The 23,152-nt window shown below is 44.5% G+C and overlaps 5 protein-coding genes and 1 long non-coding RNA gene across 7 annotated transcripts; 3 read left to right on the plus strand and 3 right to left on the minus strand.

Annotated features, from left to right (window-relative positions):
• The first annotated feature begins 1,572 nt into the window (after positions 1-1,572).
• On the plus strand, positions 1,573-5,483 carry nlrc3l1 (NLR family, CARD domain containing 3-like 1). The gene is made up of 7 exons (XM_057054283.1): positions 1,573-1,667; positions 2,008-2,232; positions 2,501-2,617; positions 2,716-2,790; positions 2,859-2,970; positions 3,056-3,296; positions 3,476-5,483. The coding sequence occupies exons 2-7, from the start codon at positions 2,045-2,047 to the stop codon at positions 5,071-5,073; spliced, it is 2,331 nt and encodes a 776-aa protein (XP_056910263.1). The 5' UTR covers positions 1,573-1,667; positions 2,008-2,044; the 3' UTR covers positions 5,074-5,483.
• On the minus strand, positions 5,418-6,727 carry LOC130537447 (interleukin-1 receptor type 2-like). Its single transcript, XM_057054285.1, has 5 exons — positions 6,549-6,727; positions 6,439-6,480; positions 6,292-6,354; positions 6,027-6,156; positions 5,418-5,928 (listed from the first exon to the last, which is right to left on the minus strand). The coding sequence occupies exons 1-5, from the start codon at positions 6,571-6,573 to the stop codon at positions 5,757-5,759; spliced, it is 432 nt and encodes a 143-aa protein (XP_056910265.1). The 5' UTR covers positions 6,574-6,727; the 3' UTR covers positions 5,418-5,756.
• A 264-nt stretch (positions 6,728-6,991) lies between these two features.
• Positions 6,992-11,946, minus strand: rnf121 (ring finger protein 121). The gene is made up of 9 exons (XM_057054284.1): positions 11,787-11,946; positions 10,565-10,602; positions 10,031-10,172; positions 9,650-9,804; positions 9,452-9,559; positions 8,963-9,083; positions 8,762-8,895; positions 8,285-8,386; positions 6,992-7,853 (listed from the first exon to the last, which is right to left on the minus strand). Exons 1-9 carry the CDS (start codon positions 11,865-11,867, stop codon positions 7,733-7,735), a joined length of 1,002 nt encoding a protein of 333 aa, XP_056910264.1. The 5' UTR covers positions 11,868-11,946; the 3' UTR covers positions 6,992-7,732.
• Positions 11,947-12,346: 400 nt separating this feature from the next.
• Positions 12,347-17,369, plus strand: LOC130537382 (ribonucleoside-diphosphate reductase large subunit-like). Its single transcript, XM_057054178.1, has 19 exons — positions 12,347-12,520; positions 13,280-13,368; positions 13,453-13,630; positions 13,738-13,838; positions 13,915-13,974; positions 14,059-14,098; positions 14,187-14,349; positions 14,423-14,564; positions 14,650-14,733; positions 14,814-14,975; positions 15,051-15,130; positions 15,210-15,411; positions 15,493-15,642; positions 15,734-15,955; positions 16,032-16,108; positions 16,198-16,333; positions 16,408-16,503; positions 16,591-16,779; positions 16,856-17,369. The coding sequence occupies exons 1-19, from the start codon at positions 12,502-12,504 to the stop codon at positions 17,042-17,044; spliced, it is 2,379 nt and encodes a 792-aa protein (XP_056910158.1). The 5' UTR covers positions 12,347-12,501; the 3' UTR covers positions 17,045-17,369.
• Positions 17,370-17,748: 379 nt separating this feature from the next.
• Positions 17,749-23,150, minus strand: LOC130537379 (short transient receptor potential channel 2-like). Of its 2 annotated transcripts, XM_057054172.1 has the most exons (13): positions 22,414-23,150; positions 21,618-22,310; positions 21,338-21,538; positions 21,031-21,195; positions 20,618-20,792; positions 20,335-20,535; positions 20,093-20,255; positions 19,922-20,014; positions 19,596-19,788; positions 19,392-19,519; positions 19,243-19,315; positions 19,040-19,157; positions 17,749-18,949 (listed from the first exon to the last, which is right to left on the minus strand). In XM_057054172.1, the coding sequence occupies exons 1-13, from the start codon at positions 22,426-22,428 to the stop codon at positions 18,114-18,116; spliced, it is 3,054 nt and encodes a 1,017-aa protein (XP_056910152.1). In that variant the 5' UTR covers positions 22,429-23,150; the 3' UTR covers positions 17,749-18,113. The 2 variants fall into 2 exon arrangements, with proteins under 2 accessions (XP_056910152.1, XP_056910151.1); XM_057054171.1 differs by lacking the exon at positions 22,414-23,150 and having other exon boundaries at positions 21,618-22,379.
• LOC130537385 (uncharacterized) lies at positions 20,543-21,313 on the plus strand. The gene is made up of 2 exons (XR_008953610.1): positions 20,543-20,803; positions 21,027-21,313. It is a non-coding gene; the product is annotated as an uncharacterized LOC130537385 (long non-coding RNA).
• Positions 23,151-23,152: the final 2 nt, after the last annotated feature.

The raw sequence follows: 23,152 nt of genomic DNA on the forward strand, positions 1-23,152 counted from the left end.
AATATTGAATGTAATCAAAAAGAAAACACTAAAATCTAACATCATGAATTAGTTCAATTAATAATAAGAAAAAGGAGACCTACGATTTTATGATGCGTAATAATTAGAATAATTAAAGGTGAGTCATAATTTATGACCTAACTCATATATTTACTTAAACACAGAAAGTATCGAAAAAGAGATAAGAAATCCACACAACAGGCTTTTACCTGTTTAGCAGGAATTCCTGCGCTTCTCCTGGGAACATCTGGGCACTTATCAGCCCTCATACCCCCACGATTCTCGGCTGTCGTCTTTTGTCGCTGCTCCTGCCTCCATCACACAAAGCGCAGTGATGGGGGGTCACCAAACAGGCGGGGGTGCACAGCTGCAGGCTGCAAGACTCACTTCACTTTATCACATGGACTCTCACCGAACTGCAGCGTTTGACCTTCTGTCAACCCTGTCAAAACAATAAATAAACTGCGGGCTTTAGAGTCTGCAAAGGCCGCAAAGCTGTTTCCACCGTATATATGTGTGTGTGTGTGTGTGTGTGTGTGTGTGTGTGTGTGTGTGTGTGTGGTGTGTGTGTGTGTGTGTGTGTGTGTGTTCGTTGTGCATTAACAAAATTCATGTGGATATATAACATAGTATTTATTTTTAACCAGGTTTAACGATTATTTGCCATAAATAAATGCAGCACAAGATGATTATAGATGATCTGTTTCGAAATGCATTCAAAATTAAAGTAAGCTGCCAGTAAACGAAAAGAATACGAGCACAAACAAGAGCCAAACAATTTCTGACATTTCAAAATGTTACTAACAATCAGGTGAGAATAAAAGCTGAGCCTCCATCAGATACGCTGACATTCAAGATGTCAATAATAAAATAAAATAAAAATCAATGCAGGCTTATGGAGCTATTTTATGTGAAATATGCTGATGTAAGTTAACCTTTTGTCTACAAATGGGAATTAAAATGACATCAACACAATCGTAGAATAATAAAATAATAAACTGTTATTATACCGCATAAGGAAGTGATGTTTTTTAATTAACCGGAGTGAATGTTAGTACTCTTGGGTTTAAACCAGTGCAAATTCAAACTACAGAAGGCATTGAAGTTAGAAGGAAAATTAATCAATCTATTCGAAATCACGTAGGGATTAAAAGAGTTCCGCATCATTATTTATTTTACTATATCACCTTTTATCCCCAATTTGACTTTAAAAAAGACACAAACATCGAACAAGAATAACAACATTAAAGATCTTTTATTTAAAAAAATAAATAAAGTATAGCTAATTTACACGTGTAAATAAGTTGATAATAAAAGCTTTATAAACTGTTATTGTGTGTTGTTCTCCCCTCCGGCCGCTAGATGGCAGTATTTTCTGCGTAATGTTCCAACACTTCACAATGAAGGTAAAAGACCGTGAAGGTAAAAGACCGTAAAAAATGTTTTAGGTAAAATGAGTTTTTAGGGGGGGGGGGGGGGGGGCTTTGTTTAAAATAGCTTTTGAATGTTTCGCTTTTTGTTCTTGTTTAACCACATTTTTTCAATAATTTGTCATCCCCAGTACCAGTTGGTGGCGCTGTTTCCAAATTGAAAAAGACCGAAAGAAGAAGAAGAAGAGGGTCAAGGGTTTCGAAAGACGGAACTTCTTAAAACAAATTCACACTAAGGTAATATTATGTTCTCATATTCATTTGAAATTGATTTGTAAACGGTTGAGTTTTCAACAAAGGGAATCAAGTTGCGCTCCAACAACTTAAACTGTCACCGATCTGGGTTTTTTTGCTACCGATGTCACTAAATTGTCAGTGTTAAATGCAAAGTTCTAGCAGCGGGGAATTATAGATAATTCTGCTGGGTTTCTGATCTATCTAATATATTGGTACATTGGTAAAGTAATCTGATGGCTAAACGTTTGTTTTGAAGTATGTACATGTACCCTGTGAGAGAATTTAATATCCGATTCTTATAACTGATCACCTTTCTTTTTCTACTGATCCTCTCCATTAGCCATGACTGTGGTCTCCTCCTCTTCAGTAGCCGATATATGATGGACAACGCCTTAGAAGTAGAAATGGTTGGGTCATCAGGCAGTTCCTCTATTGGAGATGCTGTCTCTGGTAGAGGACCTCATCTGCCTGGTGGTGATGGCGATGATGATGATGACCTTTTCTACATCCCTGAACGACGGCCGTCTCTCGACCTGGGCTCAAATCTAATGGATACCGGCCAGTGGTAAGGTTCTTGTGTTTTCTTTCATTTTTACTAACTTATGTTCAGCAGTATGCATAATGTGATGTCGTTTGAAACCCAAAAAAAAATCAAGAAAGAAGATATCCCCTCAATGGCCCTCGATGATGAAAAATCTTGCATGTCTGTTATCCTTTTTAAAAAAAAAAAAAAAAAAATTGGCCTGGTTTAACTGCTACAGGAAAATTCTTATCATTAACTGACACATCGACAGGTACACTATTAATAAACTGTCATATTTCTTTGTCACCAGGCCATATGCATATGCATATGCAAATGCACGAGCATTGCCCCGAGAGCTGAGCTATGGGTCCATGACAAGTGACACAAACTCAGGCATCATGGATCAAGAAGATGATGCAAGCACAAGGTACAAACCAGAAGATTAAGCTGAGAAGTTGTGCGCTACATTCGCCACCATGGCAACGCATGCGCGTGAACTGAACTGTGGTCATGTTTTGACTTTAGGGTCCAGCTGTACAGATCAGATTCCTTCTCAAGCTGCTGCTCCTTCGACAGCGACAGCGATGACAGAATGACAAAGTAAGAAATGTGAGCGCTTGCGATCATGTGCTCCTCCGATGCTAAAATAAATTTAATCTCATCACCAGGATTAAAAATAAAGATAATGATGATGTCGCGGAGACGACTGCCACACCAGAATTAGTTACAGAACCAACTGGCCCCAGCCATCCCTCGCTGACAGTGGAATTCACTTTCAAGGTCAGGTTCTGTTGACCTCTGTTGGGATCTGTTCCTCATTCTCTTTTGAAGGTTACTCTGGTAAAACTGTCCTTTTCACAATCAGGCTATTTGTGACATATTTCGGAAATTGCCCAGCGAGGACCTGAAGGCAGTCAAGACGCTGCTGTGGAAGCGCTACCGGCGATCATTCAACACTTCCCCGATGCACATGGACCTCGTGGACCTCGTGGACCGACTGCTGGAGTGTTTTGACCTGGAGCTCTCCCTGCGGATCACCGAAACAGTGCTCACTGAAATTGGGCAGAAGAAGGCGGTGGCATATCTCCAGACGTTACGGGTCCTAAGTAAGAACTCGTCTTTGTAAATATGATTGCAGACAGTGACTAATATATGAAAACTTGGACATTTCATGCTGCGTAGTTTTTATTAATGTTGAAATGTTTCGTAAATTCTGACAGTTTTGTTTGTTTTAAGATTAAATTAACTGTAGGACTTACAGCAAATGCACGCTTTTCTTTTTCAGATGAGGTACGTCACGATTTGTGTGAGACTCTGAGGAGGACGTATGGGGACGTGTGTGAAGATCCATCCAAGCAGGAGGAGAGGCGGCCCTTTGACGACGCATTCACCGACCTCCACATAAAATCCACGAGCAATAACGGTCCAAATATAGAACACGAAGTCATGCAGATAGAAAAGCTTGACAGCAACCTGGACATTGGGGACCTGCTTTCAACCAAGGACATCTTGACCTCTGAAAGGGTCGAGCAAACGTGCAGCAAACTCGCGGTGCTCATCGGGGTTGCCGGGTCGGGAAAGTCAATGGCGGTCCGGAAATTAATATTTGACTGGATGGAAAGGCGAGCGCATCAAGACGTCTCCTTTCTGTTCCCTGTGCCGTTCAGAGATCTGAAGCAGTTTGAGGGTTCCGAGGTCTCCCTTTTACAAATCGTCCAAACGCTCTACCCGGAAACGAGAAAACTGAGGGACGAGGATTACAGAGGAAACCACTGCAAAATGATGTTCGTTTTCGATGGTCTTGATGAGTACAGCGGGGAACTGGATTTCCAAAACACTAAGCTCGTGAGTGACTACGCTGATCCAGCTGCCCTGAACGTCATCATAGTCAACCTCCTCAGAGACCGACTCTACCACCGCGGCCTTTTCCTGGTCACCTCACGGCCACAGGTGAACACCTACGTCCCTTGGGATACAATTTATGACGAGATAGAATTGCAAGGCTTCTGCGACTCAGAAAAGGACCAGTACTTTCAGAAGAGGTTCAAGGACCCGGATCAGGCCCGCCGAGTTATTGCGCACATCTGCTCCGTCAGAACGCTGCACATCATGTGCCACCTGCCCCTGTTCTGCTCGTTGGTGGCCAATGAGTATGAGCGCATATTTAGAGAGCAGGGGGTGCAGGCGGAGCTGCCCAGGAGCCTCACCTGTGTGTACACAAAGCTGCTGCTCACACTCACACAGCAGCATCGCAGATTTAGAGCTCCGGATCGGAGCCCAGCTGAACAGAAGGACTTCCTCCTGAAACTGGGAAAGTTGGCATTCAAAATGCTGGAACGCGGCGAGTTCAAGATCAGCCAATACGATTGGAAGGAAGTGGGAATCAGCGACACCGAGGCTGTGATCAACAGCGGCCTGTGCATGCAGTACATCACAAAGCTCCACGTCCTGGAACAAGAGAAAGTTCTCAGCTTCATCCACCCCACTGTGCAGGAGTACCTGGCTGCCCTTTATGCGTATCTGTCATTCAGAGACCTGGAGAAAAACATCTTTGAAAATCAGGTGAAACGGAAATTAAAGGGAATGATTAAAGGACACAGAGCGATGGAGCTGTACAAGTGTGCGCTGGACAGGAGCCTGCTGTGTGAGGACGGCAAACTGGACCTCTTCCTGAGGTTCCTGTTTGGAATGGCAGCAAACAGCAACCTGGAACTCCTCCGACCTTTCTGCACGTCGTCGGTCACGTGGCCTTCGTTGGCTGAAGAAGCCGCGGCGCTCCTGAGGAGGAAGATCGGAGGGGGTCCCCAGTCGGACAGAAGGAGCAACTTACAGCTCTGCCTGGAAGAGTTAGGTGTGCACACCAGAGCAGCATCCAGATGCTAATCTTAGCGTTGCTACGCTGCAAGGAGAAAATGATTTTGTTTGAACCTAATGTCATCGGAGAAAGCACAAAGGCGACATATTGAAACAATATTTTTAATTTTAATGCATTTTGATTGTGGAGGGATAGAAAATTGTCTGTATAATTCTTATTTTTTTAGATATTAGATTTTAATTCATGTCTGTCGAATTTTCTCAGAAAACCAAGTAATGATCATCAGTAATCATCAGTAATGAACATAGGGAATTATTTAATGCACACGTTAACCTACAGCTTGTTTTGCCATATGGAGTCATGGCGGGGGGGTTCCCATCTGCCAAAGACAACATGAAACTGACAAAAATGATCAATGGCTTTAGGATGTTTATTTTGCCATAGTTCAAGAATAAAGTCAATAATGATAGACAAATAACTGTTGTGACATTTACATAAAGAAATTACACTATTACAGTACATCAGAAAACACCTTTATTTGGATAAATTACTAGATTGCAGTAATCTGGACAGTTTATTGTGTCAGTTCCAAAATTCATTTCCTTCTAAACATTTCCCTGAATTTAGATCCTAAAATCCTCACTGACAGCAGAGCCACGCAGTTTTTATTTATCATACGCAGAACATGGTCCTTTCTTTTAGTAGCACAATGGGTATTGTGTTGATTTTGCACATAAATGACTAAAAAGATTTAGGACTTTTCCCCGCACGAGTCACTGCCTTTGTGTGTAAGAGTTGTGCGTTTCTGCGCTTTTCCGGCAGCGTTTGTCACAACACAGGTGAAGGTGGATGTCAGGTCTTCCGATGTAACATTCTTCAACCACAAACTCCTCTGGAGGATCGACTCCTCCTCCAAATGAATCCTGGAAACAAACGTTCACCTCAGCTTTGCGCCGATTCCAGAAACCGTCACGTTGTCGCCGCCCCCACTGCTGATCCCAGAATTATTACTGGTACTCACACTTCCATCTCCACTATCCTGCCACTGCTGGCGGCATCTTCAGGGAAAGAGCCGTCAACCAGCCAGTAGATGAGCGTCTGATCAGCCGCACAGTTGGGGAACGCTTCGCAGTACAGAAAGAGCTGCTGCCCTGCGGGGCCGATCCATTACGAGCAGTTTCAGTACAGCACAGCCTCAGTGTTTGTAGAGCATCATAGAAAAACTCTCTTTCCTCCAACAGAAGCCTCTAATTAAGGCAGAATAACCGATTTTAAAACGCACAAACCTGTGGGAGCCTTTATTTGAACGCGGTTTGATCCGATGATCTCCGGAACTCTATCCTCCAAAACTGAAATTAAAGTTTTGGTGAGCAGTTAAAAAAAAGAAACACACAGCTTTACATTTAAGCACCTTCAAAGCAACATTTTGGTACCTGGAAGTCCATCTGCCAGCAGCAGGCACAGAGAAATCACACCTGTAGAAGAGACACAATTTTCAAAAGGCGTAACGATGCGGCGCAGATGCCTGAAGTCGGTCACAGACCTTCGATGACGGTTGACAGCTTCATTCTGACTTCAGCAGCTTGGGCTCCTGCTGGCTGGCTTTATATCCCGAGACCACTTCCTCTACGCCCACTCAACACACACCACGGGGATTTCCTCATAAACACATCTTGTTTTTATGATCACATTACCCAAACATGTCAGTTGTCTGGTCTCCATGGTGATCTCCAGTGTGGTTTGTTAGCATCCATCACCCTTGATTCCAATGATATTCCTAATAAGTGACCACTAGTTTCAGCTATCCAATGGGGTTTTCAGTTTCAGAGGATGTCCCTGGTGAACTCCAGGGAACTCCAGTCTCAAACTGCAGGTTTAGTCATCAGTACGGAAACATGTGCTGCAGCTCTCGTGGCCAAGTCACCACAGACCAATTTCACGTATTTTGTCTGGAAAGTCACCAAAAAATGACAGAAAGGCAAAAGATTTCACCGATACGTCCTGTAATTTCGGTAAACCGAGCCTTTACAAACCAAGTTACATGTGCAGGAACAGAATCGTTTACAGTATTGAAAGAGATTTCCCATATGGAGCTATTGTATAAAATCCAGAGAAAACAACCTGTGACCTTCGGAAGAAAACGCGTTTTAAGACTAAAATAAAGGTGATAGAGAGAAATCAGTTCCACTTGAGCAGCCCCCGTCTTATTCGGTCACCAGTGACGAAATAACTCATCTCACATGATCGTGACTGTTGGGGAAACTCTCGGCTCACTTAAGCACAATGATGGAGTCAGCGAGTCTGAGTGACTGATGGGGTTACACAGGTTACGCTTTCCTGGAACAGAAGGCAATATTTAGGTTTCTGCCTTTTTAATATTCACGAGCGAATTCCCTTCAAAATGAGCTCGAAAACAGTTTCAATTAATATTAACAAACACTAGACATAAATTAGTAAAAAGCACCTTTTCTAGTATTTTTGACAGCTGCTTTACTGGGGTAGAACTCAGTTATTAACTTGGTGAAGTAAATCCCTGGAAACAGACAGATTTCCAATTAGACCCAAATAAACCGTAAATACAGATAACGTGTCTATAAATATATACAAAAAGGTATAGACACTTTTGAAATGGTGTTTAGTTCAATATCCGGCCCTCAGTCTGGAGCCGGTGCACATCTTGTCCACGTTACGAGATATGTCCATTCCTGACGGGGGGGGGGGGGGGAGTCACTCCAGGCCTAAAACATAGTTGATGCCTTGCACAAATCCAATGATGACCGGCTGCCAGGCCACCAGGTACCGCAGCCAGTCCAAAAGCTGTCCGTACATGACGTGCGGCCGCTCCCAGCTAGTGGCAGGTTAAGGAAATCACTTCAGCAGCCACCTGACCCAAAAGGTCAGAACTGAAATACGATTCCTGTTCTAAAAAAAAGGAACAGGAAGCTTTCGTATAACCTATAATGTTTCACATCTTGTTGTGAATACCTGTTAATGACGTGCCAAAAAATTAGGCTTTGGCGACGGTTCCTCTTACCAGAAATGATCAGGTTACAACACTGGTTGTTATTTACCATGTTTATGGTAGTTTGATTAGATTTGTTAGAATTCTGTATGAATGAGTGACATACTGGAGTTTGGAACCTGCTTTGTTAAATATCTTGAATAAACAGAACCATATAAATATGCCTGCACGGCTTTGCAGTAAAATACAGAACTACTTTAACCCGTAAACCTGGTCTCAAGGTCACTTTTAGAATGTGAAAATGACAAAAAGGATACGGGTTACTAAACATTCGCTTCAGATCCACCTTCTCTTTGCAGTACGGGCACATCTGCTTCTTACCAACGATGCACCAGCCTCTGATGCAGAACTCGTGGAATCTTGGTTTGGAGTTAAGGAAACAGGAAAATTGAGCAGCAGTTACAAGGAAAAAAAAGGTTGAATATAACTGAAAGGGTTGAGAATTTGAGAAGAGTTTTTCCCCCAAACAGGCATTACCTCATGCGTGATAATCTGGCCAGTAAACAGAACCGCAAACAACATGACAACGTAACAGACAACAGTTGTGGGGGAAGTGATTTTAATACAGGCCCTCGTGTTCACGGTTCTGTTGTATAATCTAAAGGTTACATACTCGCCTAGTTCCCTTTGCCCTGCTGACTGTATCAGGCCCAACAAAAGTAGATTAACTTTGACCGACATTCATTTCTGCACAGCTAGTGAAGGAAATGCGTCTCCAGCTGAAGGAAGGATACACATGGTTGCAGGAGAGCCTGTAGGTGTTCTCTATAATACCCTCTTCGCTAACGTCCACAAGGATGGGCTGACCACACACAGCACAGATGTTGTCAGAGAGGTGCTTGGTTGGCATCCCGGACGCGCTGTAATACTGAGAGAAACCAACAAACAAGTCAGAAATGCAAAGGGATGCAAAGAGTCTGCAGGTGTTTGCTTACCCCAACAGTAGAAGCCATGAAATCTGCACACATCTCTGCAAAGTCTCTACCCAGGACTCCGTAGTACAGCCCATAAAACAGCAGAGACACACCAAAGTCCATCGCGTCCTCTGGCTTTATCCTGGAGCGATAACAGAACCGAGGCTCAGCTGGGCTTCCACGTCAGCTTCCGTTTAACATCTACTTTACATTTCCAGACTACAGACGGTTTACATGATCTTGTAGACATAATGACACATTGTTGTAAATAGCCAAAGACTTAGCTAAACAAACACCCGAAGCAAGCTTTTATACAGTTGTTTACACATCGACTCCTGAATGTTGCCACATGAAGGACAGGAAGCTTTTCCCTCAACTTTATCCCATACTTGTAGTCTGTCATTATGTTTTGGTTGGAGTTTCTTCACAAATTTATAAAGATCTCAATTTTAAATCGCACGGGTTGTTGCTGATCTGTAATTCCGCTAAATGGTCATTTTCTCCACATACCTGAATATAAGGTTTATACCAAAAAGTGTAAACATGACGACGCTATAGCCAACTATTCCTGTGGCATAGCTGATCTTGTAGAGGAGGAGAAACCACTTATACACCAACCTGCCAGAGACAAAGACGATATCTTAGTGCTACGTTACAGCTTCATGCAGATGTCTTTAGGTTAGCGGATGAGGTGGGAAAGAGTCTCACCTCGGGGTAGTGCAGGCCAGGGGCTTACGTGTGGCGCGGAAAGAGACGTAGGCTGTGATGACAGAGAAGATAAACCAGGTGGTAAGAAACCTCCACCAGTGAAGTTTGGTAGTAAAGTAGAGAGGAACTACCCACATCTGGAACAGAGTCACCAGCTACAGCCAAAAAAAGAAAGTTACATGGCAAGTGTTAGAAGAAACAGGTAAACACACACACACACACAATAAACACACTCAAGTCTGATATGTGGATAGCTAGCAAACAGATGCAGTCTTTACTTAAGCACACACACATAATGGTCAATTAATTTGTATATTTTGATGACATATTTCATAAATTCATAGAAAGAAAGTCATGCTTTGGATGTATTTTGTGCCTTACATTGTATGATTTCGAATGTCTCTGCTTCCACTGCACAAGGACTAGCTGAGCAATGACAAGGGTGACTATGAGGATGAGCACCATCTCCGCGTGCATGGCCTCATGGCCTTTGTGTTTGGCGTGCATTCTTGCATGCTCGACCCTGTGAAAACAACCAAATATTCAAATATATATATACTATACTGTAACTATACATCCAAGAAACCACCCTTTTCTTATTTCCACAGGATATCAAGATGGGTAAGGAACTGGTCGCAGGTAATATGTTGCTGATTATATTGACTGAATTATGAGGACTTCAAAGCCCAAGAATTATCAAACTAGATTAATTGGACATTATGGTCCATCATATTTCAGAATTTGTAGATTTGCTTAAATGGCCAGTTTATTTAAATGGTACTAGTGTCATAATTAAAAGGCTTGTAAGGGTACCTTTAAATTAGTGCAAATACTGGTTTTCAGTCAGACAGATGTTTGCATTGCATATGCATGCATAGCTTGTAAAAAAAAAATATGCAAAAGGATAATACTTGCCTCCACTTCTCTTCTGGTGACAGTTTGGAAACGTCAAACTGGAAAGCAAAAGACAAATTAAGGCTAAACCCTTGAATAAACAGACCAAAGGAGAGTAGATTTACAGAACTAAAGGCTATAAGCATGAACGTGCCTTCTATCACTAGGTACCAACTGTAGCCGTGTGAAGAGAATTGTTTTAAATGAATTAAAAATGGTTGAATAGTGCACCCCCCAGCAACATCCTTGTTAGTTCTTAGCCTCTTTCACCAAACTTAATGGCTTATTTAGCCACCCATTAACAGACAGGGACAAAACCTTGTGCAATCATCCCTGTGTGATATAATTTATGAAATGTCTACAAAGTAAATTTCCTCCAGCTACAGATTAACAGAGATTAAACGACCTTCCTGTCTGAGTCTAACGAGTATTTTTGTGTTAAATAGCAATATATCATACAAGGTATTGTTGCCATACAAGGTCACATAAGATAAGAGGTCGGCTTGGTTCAGAGCTTAGATCTTAGACCCTCACAACATTCCTGGATCCAGTTCGTGAACCGCAACATCAGCAAAATTGAATAATCTGTCCCTACATTTCTTGAAATTGTCATTGAACATCCGCTCAAAACTTTTTTGGGGGGTTATTTTGCTTAAAACAGAGGGATTACTACGGCTATCACGTTACCTCCTCGAACTGGCCGCTACCACTTTGACGTTTACATTTAACTTGGCTTGCATAGAAAAGCTCAATGTTGATTAGACTGAGCTGACCATAACAATGTCGAAAACGCATGACCTTTGACCAAAAACGCCACATCGCCTTCATTTACAATTTAGATGCAATCGGCGTTCACTGACAATCTAAGAGACACGACAGGACAGGCCAAATAAGCCGTTATTTCAAAACATATGCGGGCTAATGTCATCGGATCATCGGCTATCTGCAACACGGTCAGAGTATTTGTCATTTTCATTTTAGCTGGTTTACATGCCGGGTTATCAAACGATCAAACATACAGACAATTATTTTTTTAAAGAAGCAACATATTTTGCAATTCGACACTGCATTTGGTAAATCTTCAAGAGCTCTTGGGGAGAACTGGCTAACAGTGACTAGCTGCTACACTCGTGGAACTTCGTACTGACAAAATCAGTTAGGAGTCGACAGCCATCGCCTCATTAAATAATATGTCGATTTCTTTAATTCATCGTGTTAGAGAGAGACCGTCTATGACACACACCTGAACTGTTTCTTCGTGATTCCCCAGTCCATGGTCTGCGTGCTCCACTCCATCAACCTCCACCTCAAACACCCCGGCCATTTTCGGAGTGCTGCTTTACCGTTCCGGGGCCATTAGCTTTAGCAGCTAACCTAAGCCGGCCACTTCCTGTCTTGTTGGCGTCCGTCACCTCACTTCTTCTCTCATCAGATTACGTGTACCTCAACGAGAATACCGCCACCCAGCGGTTGATTCCCCGATCACCTTTCAAAATAAAATTGCAAAAATGTAGGTCACCACATCGCTGTCGGAGCGTGCTGGATTTCTTTTACTGTAAGTCCAGAACAGTATATTCACAGTCAAATTGGCTGAGTTTATAATAAAGGGTTATAACAATAAGTCAGGCTGCAACAATAACACAGATAATTACTGTTTTGTAAATATCCCGCCACATTAACCGGATGTGGCCGTCGCACGAGTCAAATAGCCGCATGTGATTGGTTGAGAGCCTTGCGCAGCTCTTCTCTGATTGGCTGATTCTCTGACCGGCTTTAATTTAGTTTTGTAATTTGTCCGCGCTCTCAGTTTGTGCTTCTGTGACAACAGCTGAACTGGTTGCTGCTCCATTGTAATTGGTGTTTATAAGGAATTACTAGTAAATTAATACACTTTCAGGACCCACTGAGAGTAAAACATTTACCGCTGGAGCTTGGAAGACAGTTGTCTCGTCGCCACAATGCACGTGATAAAGAGAGGTAGAGGGATTTTAATATTTGCGCTGTCAAGTAATTTGGTAATACGTCTGTAAAGGTTCATGCAAACTGATAAAATGTTCAAAATAGGCTTAGATATTTCAGTGCATGTGTGCTATGTGTATAGTTAGTTTTCATTTAAGTTAAATGTGCTTTTGTTTTCTTTTTGTTTTGGTGTTTTTTGCCGTTTCATAAGACAAAAGACTTGAGGTGTATGAGGAGTTAACAAAAGATAAGCATTAATTGCTCTCTGCACACCGGCATGTATTCTATTTAGTTTTAACAAGATCAACATAACGATATCTGCTTATTGAAGCTTTTTGTGGAAAAGAGCAAAAAACAAAAACAATCACCATAGAGCTGGTTTTGTTTCCCAGCTTTTGTCGTTCGAGCGTATTTCTATCGGTGTTTTGCAATGTATATGTACACCTTAAATTGCCAAAACGTCGTTCTATACAAGGTAATTACATACAGCGATTTAAACATACAGTATATATACATGCATATATTTAGGAATGGCGCGAACTTAGCAGGTCCACCCATTGTTGGAATGTAACTGAAGCGACAGGTGTAGGCTTCATGATCTCCTGTCACTTTTTCTTGCACAGCATTAATTACACTACAATCGTGACTATTTTCAAATGTTTTCACTTTTAGCTGTTTTTTATATTACACTAGACTTTACTTGGCTTTTAACTTTCCCAACTACCATCACAGCCAGATTTTTTGACCTGGTTTTCTCCTGATGATTTTCTGTTTCAGATGGACGCCAGGAGGCAGTAAGTTTTGATAAAATCACATTTCGCATCCAGAAGCTTTGCTACGGGCTCAATTCTGAGTTTGTGGACCCTGTAAGTACAGTGTACAGTTGCATTCTTCGGACCCAAGTCATCTCTGTTCTAGTATTTGTGAGCCTTTTCCTGTGTTGTTGTCAGGCTCAGATCACCATGAAGGTGATCCAGGGCCTGTACAGTGGAGTCACCACAGTGGAGCTGGACACTCTGGCAGCAGAGACGGCAGCCACTCTCACCACCAAATATCCTGATTATGCCATCCTGGCTGCACGGATCGCCGTGTCCAATCTACACAAAGAGACCAAGAAAGTCTTTAGTGGTAAGACAGGCTTTATATAGCTGTGGAAACTATACTGGTAGTGATGGTTCCAGAAAAAGTCATAAATCTGTCATAGTTTGATATAAAACAACATTTCTTTGTCACAGATGTGATGGAAGACCTCTACAACTATGTGAACCCATTGAATAAGCAGCACTCTCCCATGATCTCTAAGGAAACCCTTGATATTGTCCTTGAAAACAAGGATGTGAGTCACAGCTGACCAAGCCGCTTGCTCAGTTTCATCATCACTGTGTTAACGAATGATGCTGTATTTCTTGCAGCGCCTTAACTCTGCCATCATTTACGACAGAGACTTCTCCTACAACTTTTTTGGCTTTAAGGTAATATTGAAATAAAATATTTTCAATTAAACACTTTACGCACATGTTAATGTCATTAATTGAACTTGTTCTTGGCTCCAACAGACTCTTGAGAGGTCATATTTGTTGAAAACTAATGGAAAAGGTAGGCACTTAAAAAAAAGTGGGTTCAGGGCATAGAGACAATGTCGGGTTTAAGTGCTTTAAGTGTGGAATCCAACTATTTTCCGTAGTTGCCGAGAGGCCGCAGCACATGCTGATGAGGGTAGCAGTCGGGATTCATCAAACAGACATCGAGGCAGCTATTGAAACCTACAACTTGCTGTCAGAGAAGTGGTTCACCCACGCTTCACCCACTCTGTTCAACGCTGGCACCAGGAAGCCGCAGCTTTCCAGGTTCTAACTCAGCACAGCTCAGAGAATACATTCCATTTAATCTATATTGTCATCTAATTTGAGCTTTTTGCAGTTGCTTCTTGCTAGCAATGAGGGAAGACAGTATCGAAGGCATTTATGACACGCTGACGCAGTGTGCGCTTGTCTCTAAATCTGCCGGCGGTATCGGACTGGCAGTTAGCTGTATCAGAGCTACAGGCAGCTATATCGCTGGGGTGAGTAAAGGGAATTCTGCAGGCCTTAAAGAAAAGGTTTTTTTTGCTGAATTTACTTACCTTTTTTTGTTTTTTTCCTTATCAGACGAATGGGAGGTCCAACGGGCTTGTTCCAATGCTTCGAGTTTACAACAACACAGCACGCTATGTTGATCAGGGGGGTAACAAGGTAAGGCGTTAGAGGAGAGACGGTATCGTGGCTGAACAGATCAGAGAATTCACTCACTTTGACTCGTGTTTGTTGATCAGAGACCTGGAGCCTTTGCTGTGTACCTGGAGCCGTGGCATTCCGATGTGTTTGCGTTCCTGGAGCTGAAAAAGAACACTGGCAAAGAGGAGCAGAGGGCCAGAGATCTGTTCTTCGGTTTGTGGATCCCAGACCTCTTTATGAAACGAGTGGAAAGCAATCAGGTGACAAAATAAATCAGTTTGGATTCTATTTCTAAAGCTTTTGGTGTATTTGACGCTTTGTGTTGTTGTTTGTAGGACTGGTCTCTGATGTGTCCCAGTGAGTGTCCTGGGTTAATCGATTGTTGGGGTGAGGAGTTTGAGGAGCTCTACACTCGGTAACGCCCGCACGCCGTTGTCTTTCACAACCGCTTTCACTCTCGGAGCTAATGTCGGCTGTCTCTTGTCCGTCTTCAGATACGAGAAGGAGGGCAGAGCTAAACGCGTGGTGAAGGCCCAGCAGCTGTGGTACGCCATCATCGAGTCTCAAACAGAAACCGGCACACCATACATGCTCTACAAGGACGCCTGCAACAGGAAGAGCAACCAGCAGAACCTGGGCACCATCAAATCCAGCAATCTGTGCACAGAGATTGTAGAGTACACGAGCAAAGATGAGGTGACTGGGGGAGACCTCGTAGCCGTGGCTTGTCTTTAAGAATACTGCAACGGAATTTGATGTGTTATTTCCTCTAATCAGGTTGCAGTCTGTAACCTGGCGTCCATTGCTCTCAACATGTACGTCACCCCGCAAAGGACCTACGACTTCAATAAGCTGGCATCCGTCACTAAAATCATCGTCAGGAACCTGAACAAGATCATTGACATTAATTACTACCCTGTGCCCGAGGTGTGCCTTCTTCTCCGGTGTTACTTCTTGTCACACACACAAACAGCCCTGTTGTTGGCTTTATATCGCACTTGACTTTGTCCATTTACAGGCTAGAAGATCAAACATGCGTCACAGGCCGATTGGAATCGGGGTGCAGGGTCTGGCCGACGCCTTCATCCTCATGCGTCATCCATACGAAAGCCCAGAGGCCCAGCTGCTCAACATTCAGATCTTTGAGACCATTTACTACGCTGCTCTGGAGGCCAGCTGTGAGCTGGCGGCTGAATTTGGGCCGTATGAAACCTATGCTGGCTCTCCTGTCAGCAAGGGGGTGCGTGACTTTTACTGACGCCTCAAATCAAACCAGCCGATGTGTTTGGGCTCAGCATCATGATTTTGTGTTCCAGGTCCTTCAATATGACATGTGGGGGAAAACCCCAACAGATTTGTGGGACTGGAACGCTCTAAAGGAAAAAATCGCCAAGTAAGTTGTCATAGATATCAGCAGTGTTAGTGATGATCAATTGGCTCTTCCTTCTGGACCAGCTCATATTTGCCTGTGTGCGTCCTCAGACATGGCGTCAGGAACAGCCTGCTGCTGGCTCCCATGCCCACAGCCTCCACCGCCCAGATCCTGGGGAACAACGAGTCCATCGAGGCCTACACCAGCAACATCTACACGCGCAGGGTTCTCTCGGGAGAGTTTCAGGTCGGCACAATCGGCAGAATGTTTTCATCGTGTCGTGAAAGGTCGCTGAGCGCAAAGTTTGGCCTCGCCCGCAGATTGTGAATCCTCACCTGCTGAAAGACCTCACGGAACGAGGACTGTGGAGCGACGCCATGAAGAACCAGCTGATCGCTCACAACGGCTCAATCCAGGTAGAGCGTCACGCTGAGAGCTCGACATATCCACGACAATAACATTGTATTGCTGCGGCAACAAGCAGTTCTTGATTTCCCAAACAGGACATCCAGGAGATCCCCGATGACCTGAAGCAGCTGTATAAAACCGTGTGGGAAATCTCCCAGAAGACCGTCCTCAAGATGGCAGCAGATCGCGGCGCTTACATCGATCAGAGCCAGTCGCTGAACATCCACATCGCAGAGCCGACCTACGGCAAACTGACCAGCATGCACTTTTACGGTTGGAAGCTGGTAAGTCGGGGGGGATACGGCTGCATGATATCGAGAGGAAAGAGGGATCTTACTCCTGATTTGGTCTTTCTGGCAGGGCTTGAAAACAGGCATGTACTACCTCAGGACGAAACCAGCCGCCAATCCCATTCAGTTCACCCTGAACAGGGAGAAGCTGAAGGAGGCCCAGTCGGCCAAGAGTAAGGAAGAGGCCAAAGAGCGCAACATGGCTGCTATGGTCTGTTCTTTAGCCAACAAAGACGAGTGTATGATGTGTGGTTCCTAGTTAATGTGGGCTGCCCTCATTTCGGGTGCACGTTTCTTTATGTACCTTTTCTTTTTTGTAATTCAGGTTGTGTCTATATGATGTTTGAACAGTTGTCTCTGTTATCAAATCACAGATATTTGCAGTTTTTATTTAATATTTGAAGCCATATTGTTATTACAGGTGTAATGTATGCAGTTTTGTATAGAATTGATGGTGTATGAGGAGCTAATATGTATCCTTTTTATTCCATAATCATTTGTAATATGTGGGCAACACTAAACAACATGTGTATTTTAATTATTTGTACTTTAGATCAATGAAATTAAACTGTTTTATCCAATCATTAATGCTTGATTATTTCACTTTTTATGCCAAATGCAATGTAAACAGCTAGCAGATTGCAGAAAGAGACCAGACGCAAAAGTCCAAAAAAGGAAAATAGTCTGTTTCACCACAGACGACTTCAAATTCTGGCTATGGTGCGTCTGGGGACAGGTGATGCTGCAGGTGATGAATTAATAAGGCGGTGTGTCCGCGAGGCCTCATGAGAACAGTATGTGTAAAGCAAGCTGAGACCTGTGCTGACAGACTGCGGCAGGTCTGACGCCACAGGAAAACATGAGTGCAGCACCGAGCACAGGCTCAGCCACAGTGCACCTTCAAAATACACCCAGAATGGAAGCGTTGCCCTTTCTGAGCACAAAGGAGCACAAGAAAAAATGTGAGTGTGCAACAGCAGTACAAAAAGCACTTTTATTAATCAGCTGATTAATCAATACCGACAAATTGTGCAGCTTTGGTAAAAAGGGTGAACTAATAAGATTCAGAGTTGTGCTGCCAACACCAAGGTGCTGAAATATGCATTTTAGCTCTTGCAGTAAATTTGCATCAGACTATCATATTCTAGGTGTGACCTGGTATCTCGTGTTACATGACACGTTTGGCTGGATCTAAACTAAGACAGGTGTAGATACGCTAATTCGGTGAGTGGAGTAAATGTTTAGTTCTGGAGCTCAAACTCTAACTGCTGTTGCTGGGACACAAAGTCATGCACGTTCAGGGAAAAGATCACAACAGCAGAACGTCGCTATAGTAACGGTTTGACTCTGACCCCATCGATTGATCCCTCCCCCTCCCGTGACCCATACCCCGTGTCCTGGGAGCTGCTGCTGCCTGTTGGCGAGGGGATGTCTTTCTTGGTTCCAGGTCCTTTGTCGCTGTCGCCGGCATCGGACCGCACTGCGGCGTTGTGCTCAGTGGTTCTACCTTTTTCCCACTGAGCCTCCTTTTTGGTTTCTTGCAGCTCTATATCATTGAACTTGTTGCCTGTACTCTTTATGCCTGTGCTTTCATTGATGCTTTCAGCCTGTTTAGAGCCCTGTTCTGGCCGTTTCTCGCCACCTGCCGTCCCTGGGGCAATCTTCCCTACCCTGTTTGCCTCACCTGGTGTGGGTTCTGATGTTACTTCTGCTTGAACAGAACTCGTGTGCGCTATTACCTCCTCCTTCACTTCATTGCCTGGTTTGTTCATCTTATCTGTTTCCGCTACCTCTTTGCTCTCATTTTCCTCATTTTCAAGCTTTGGTTGAGCTCGACCTTCCTCCATTTTGACCACATCACAGTCCGATCCCTCGCTTCCATATTTGGACTCTCCCGCTGCACCTGGTTCAACCTCTTTATCCACACCCTCCTCTCGGTGGTGTACTGTCACTTTCAGCGGTGTATTGTTTTCATCCTGTTTGCCGTTGAATCCTTTGAAATTGTTCTTTGCGCCCATGATGTATTTCCCCAGCACAGAGGAGCCTTCCTTGCTTGCATCATTTGTGCCCTGAACGTCATTCATCACAATCTGCTGGACCACCTTCAGATCGCCATGCATCCTGAAGACCACTTTGTTCAGCTCCGTGATCCGATTACCGATATCTGAGTAGGAGGAGAGGACTCCAGTCATGGCGCAGCATGTTGCGGTGCACGTATATTATCATGCGTTCATGTCATGGTTACCATGGTTACCTTTTCTCTTGGTCTCCTCGAACTCTCTGCGAGCCGACTCGATGTAGCGCTGCACCAGAGCCTTGGTCACCTGCTGCCGGTACGACAGCTGGCTGTCTTCAGATCCCTTACCGTTAGTCTAAAACATGTTTAACATCAAGGAGGTTCAATTCGTTGCAAGATGGTTTGTAGACTTTTTTCAATATAATCCTTTAATTGTTTACCATAGAATCGATTGGTGGGTATTTATTCTCAGAATTACAACAGCAGCAGCAGCAAAGTTGTTTAAATATCCCTCTGGAAATTGAAATAAAGTAATACAAATGTAATTACCAAGCATCTCTGCTGATTTAAACTGGATTCTAGAGGTCACCTTAAGATCTGAAAGACAGCTTTGGGTGAGGGGATGACGTTGAAGGGCACCGGGATGGTGAGACCTTCCCTGAAGTAACTGAGGTACAGCTTCGATCGGGCAAACTTCCACTCAACGTCTGCATCATCCTGAGGTCAAAAACAAACGGTAAACGTGCCCGGGCCCTGCCCTGACCGCAGCGGCGAGGTGGCGGAATCTGCTTACCTCGATTTTCTGAAAAGAGTTGGTGATCATGGCAATGAGCATGTTGAGCAGGACGATGACAATGACGAGGGTGAAGATGCCGTACAGGATCCTCCCTACGAACTCCGCCAACACGAACTGAGGCATGTCCACGTAGTCCTGGTTGGCCACCCCGAACATGGTCCAGAACAAGAAGTGGAACGTCTCATTGAACCTGCGGCAGCAGGGAGAGGATATTATCACAGTGAGACTGGATTTGCACTGAACTCTGTAGTCATTTTTCACAATTTTTGGGATTGAGTATGAGCATAACAGCAACTGGATAAGCCTGAGGCCTTAACACCTACCTGCCCAGATGTGGAGAGATGACATAAGGGACATAGACATTATTGATGCCACACAGGAAGGCTGTTCCAATGATCATCAATATGAACATGAATCTAAAAAAGAAGAAAGAGACATTTGCAATCATCTTTAATCAACATTTACTACAGGAGCTGAAGTGGGACCGCTCCTACCTCATCATATCGTCAATCATCTTCCCGATGGAGATCTGCAGAGTTCCCAGAGACTCGTGGGCCGGCAGGATGTACGCCAGCCGCGTAAAGCTCAGCATGCTGGTCACTGCAAACAGCACCTCTGAGATCAGCTGTGGGTCCTCCTGATGCCAGGTGTCACGCACTGCAAGACAGTTCCGTCCGCTCAAATCCAGCTCTGCAACCCTGCCGGGTGACTGACGGCGTTTATGAGTCCCTCTCACCTGTATCAGTGAAGTAAGTGCACTCTTCTGTGCCGCTGTGGTCCTGACAAAGGAAGTAACCTTTGAGCACGATGAGCACTCGTAATGCAAAGGATGCCAGGTACATGCTGAGCACCATCACATCCAAGCAGTTCCACCAGTCCAGGAAGTAACTCCGCAGCCCCTCGATCCACACTTCCTTACACTCATACCAGAAAAATCCTACAGGAGACAAAAGAGTGTCGACGCTAAAGCCTGGATTCAACCGAACTGTGCATTTAAGTAGGAAGTAGAGCGGACCCACCGACCACCCACACCATGTGGAAGGAGCTGTGGAGGATGTTCTGCTGGCGGGAGGCAAATTTGTCTCGATACATCTCCATCGTTATGGACTCTCCGAGCAGCGTGATGAGGAACCACAGGTAGGACGCAGCGTGGAGGAGGAATTTGATGACAGGGATCTTCAGGATCCTTCCGGCCTGGTGAAAAGGTGAAGATATTCTGTCACGTGTTTATGAATTGTTGTATTTTCTGCTGACAATAACAAGTAAAGAAAAAAAATCTGTTCATTTCAAATAGTGAGGCGCTCTTAGGTATGTGCATATGCAGCCATAGATGGAACATTTGTATTTTAAATTTTTTTATTTTACCTGAATTCTGCAGATGAAAACCCAATTCTGACAGAAACAATCTACTTCCTTATGAACCGGCAGGTACCTTAGACTTTGGTGCGATCCAGTAGACGAGGCAGAGGAACGGCATAGTGAGGAAGATCCCCATGGAGACAAACAGCTTCCAGGCTGTACGGCTGCCTCTCCACCCTGCCAGGTTCCCGCACCAGATGGATGACAGCACCTGCTGGCAGATTGGGTGGGCCACAAACTGCAAAAACAAAGCCACAATCACGGAAACCAATAGTAACAATCCATCGTCTCGAAACAGTCAACTATTGTGTTTCACAAAGGAATGTGCTTCTAATAAAAAGCTTCTGGAATGTTCAGCCAGTACTCTCTTCCACAGCCACCTGCTTCTGGTTGTAGTTGACAGCGAGCCGGAGGCGCGACAGACTCGGTATTCCCTCCTCGAATGCCTGCCCCTCAAAAGAATCCTGGCTCTCGTCGCTGCAGCTGTTCAGGATGGTGGTCACCTCGCTCTGGTTGCGACACATGCCCAGCAGCTCCACGGCGTAGTCCTGACACAGCTGCTCCAAGCCCAGGTACTGAGGCTGCACGGGAGGAAGGCGCCGCGGTCGGTTAGGGGCAGACAACAGTGAACAGCCAGAAATCCTACACGTGTCATCGCACCTTGAACTCCGGCTCCTTCTGCGAGAGCTTTCGGAGCTCTTTGCTCAGACCGAAGGCTTTGAGCATGGGGTCGTCAGAGGTGATGGACAGGTAAGCGCGACTGGCGATGCCTCGGTAGGTGTTGATGCGAGATAAGGAGAACTTCAGCAGGTCGTACTGCCTGCCGTTGCGGCACTCCAGGCAGTCGCAGGATATCTTATGCGGCCACGGGATGATGTGACCTTTCTGTGTGAGCATGGTGACAATGTCATACAAGTCTTTCTGGCAGGCTAAGGTCAGAGGCGTCACGCCAGGGGCAAACTGGGAGTTGTCAATGGAGTGGTCGAAAATGGCCTGCGAGAAGGAGCGCACGTCCATCTTGTTGCCCTTCTCCTGGTCCAAACGGTCCAGGAGGCGCTTCACCACTCTGGGCTGATTGGTGTCGACGGCAACTAGCAATGCCTCGTGAATCTGCCGGAAGTCAAATTTGACCCCTTGCAGAAGGGCGAGCATGGCTTCTTCGTTGCCCAGACGGATGGACAGGTTAAGAGCCTCCCTCCACTGGCGGTCCTCAGACTCATCCAGCTGACGGATGATGCCGTCGCCGGTCTTCAACAGTCCACGCAGAAACTCGATTTTCCCCTCCTGGATGGCACCGATGAGCTGAGGAGGAAACCGCATCTTCTTGTTCATAATCTCTCGCCATTGCTCCGGCTGGGGATTAAAAACAGCAGCAATAAACATTCAATAATCTACATTCATGAAAGTGATGACAGTAACTAATGCAACTAATTATTCACAGCAAAATGAAGCTTACTGTGAGGTTTTCCATGCCGAAACCAAGGTGGCAGACTTTTGAGTCCTGGTCTGACCTTGAAAACCCCCGTCACTCTCCCTGGAGGTGGGAAATCAGGTGTTGCCAATTATTTGGAGCTTCACCAATAAAAATAGATGAATATCAGTAGAATCCAAAGCAGCTTCGATGAGGGACCCGAAAGCAACGCTGTCTCACACTCATGTGCTGCTGTCTGACTGGATGAAGACGGCACCAACAACCGCACTTGAATCCCTCCTGGGCTTAGCCAATTAAAATGTAACCAGTTCAAAGTGTTTTCCGCTCAGGTGGGCCCAAACTAAACTGTTTCAAACAGGAATTAACTCTGGCTCTCCCCACTGGAAACAGCTCCGCAGCACAATTAAAGTAGCTATTACTGCACAGGCAGCAGCTGTCATCGTTCCCCAGAGGAGGCGCAGGGAGATAAAAAAACAAGGAACTAGAGGGGAGAGACGTTGATTAGTTACATTTTCCGCGTAAAAGGATTTTTAAAATTCAACGTAAAATCACCATTCCATTTTAACTGTGCATTTTTACGTCAATATTCAGTGGAAGAAGTTGTATTTGAGAATGTAACCCAACAAGATCCTAGAGATGGAGTTTAAAAATGAGCTCCATTATTGCGTCATCGCAGTTCACCTCACTGCCTGATAACATTTGTGTGACAATGGAAACATTTGTCCCTCTTCATGGTTCTCCTGCAGACTGAATCAGATTATCC

Source organism: Takifugu flavidus, chromosome 14 (assembly GCF_003711565.1).
Source record: "Takifugu flavidus isolate HTHZ2018 chromosome 14, ASM371156v2, whole genome shotgun sequence".
Classification (NCBI taxonomy): domain Eukaryota; kingdom Metazoa; phylum Chordata; class Actinopteri; order Tetraodontiformes; family Tetraodontidae; genus Takifugu; species Takifugu flavidus.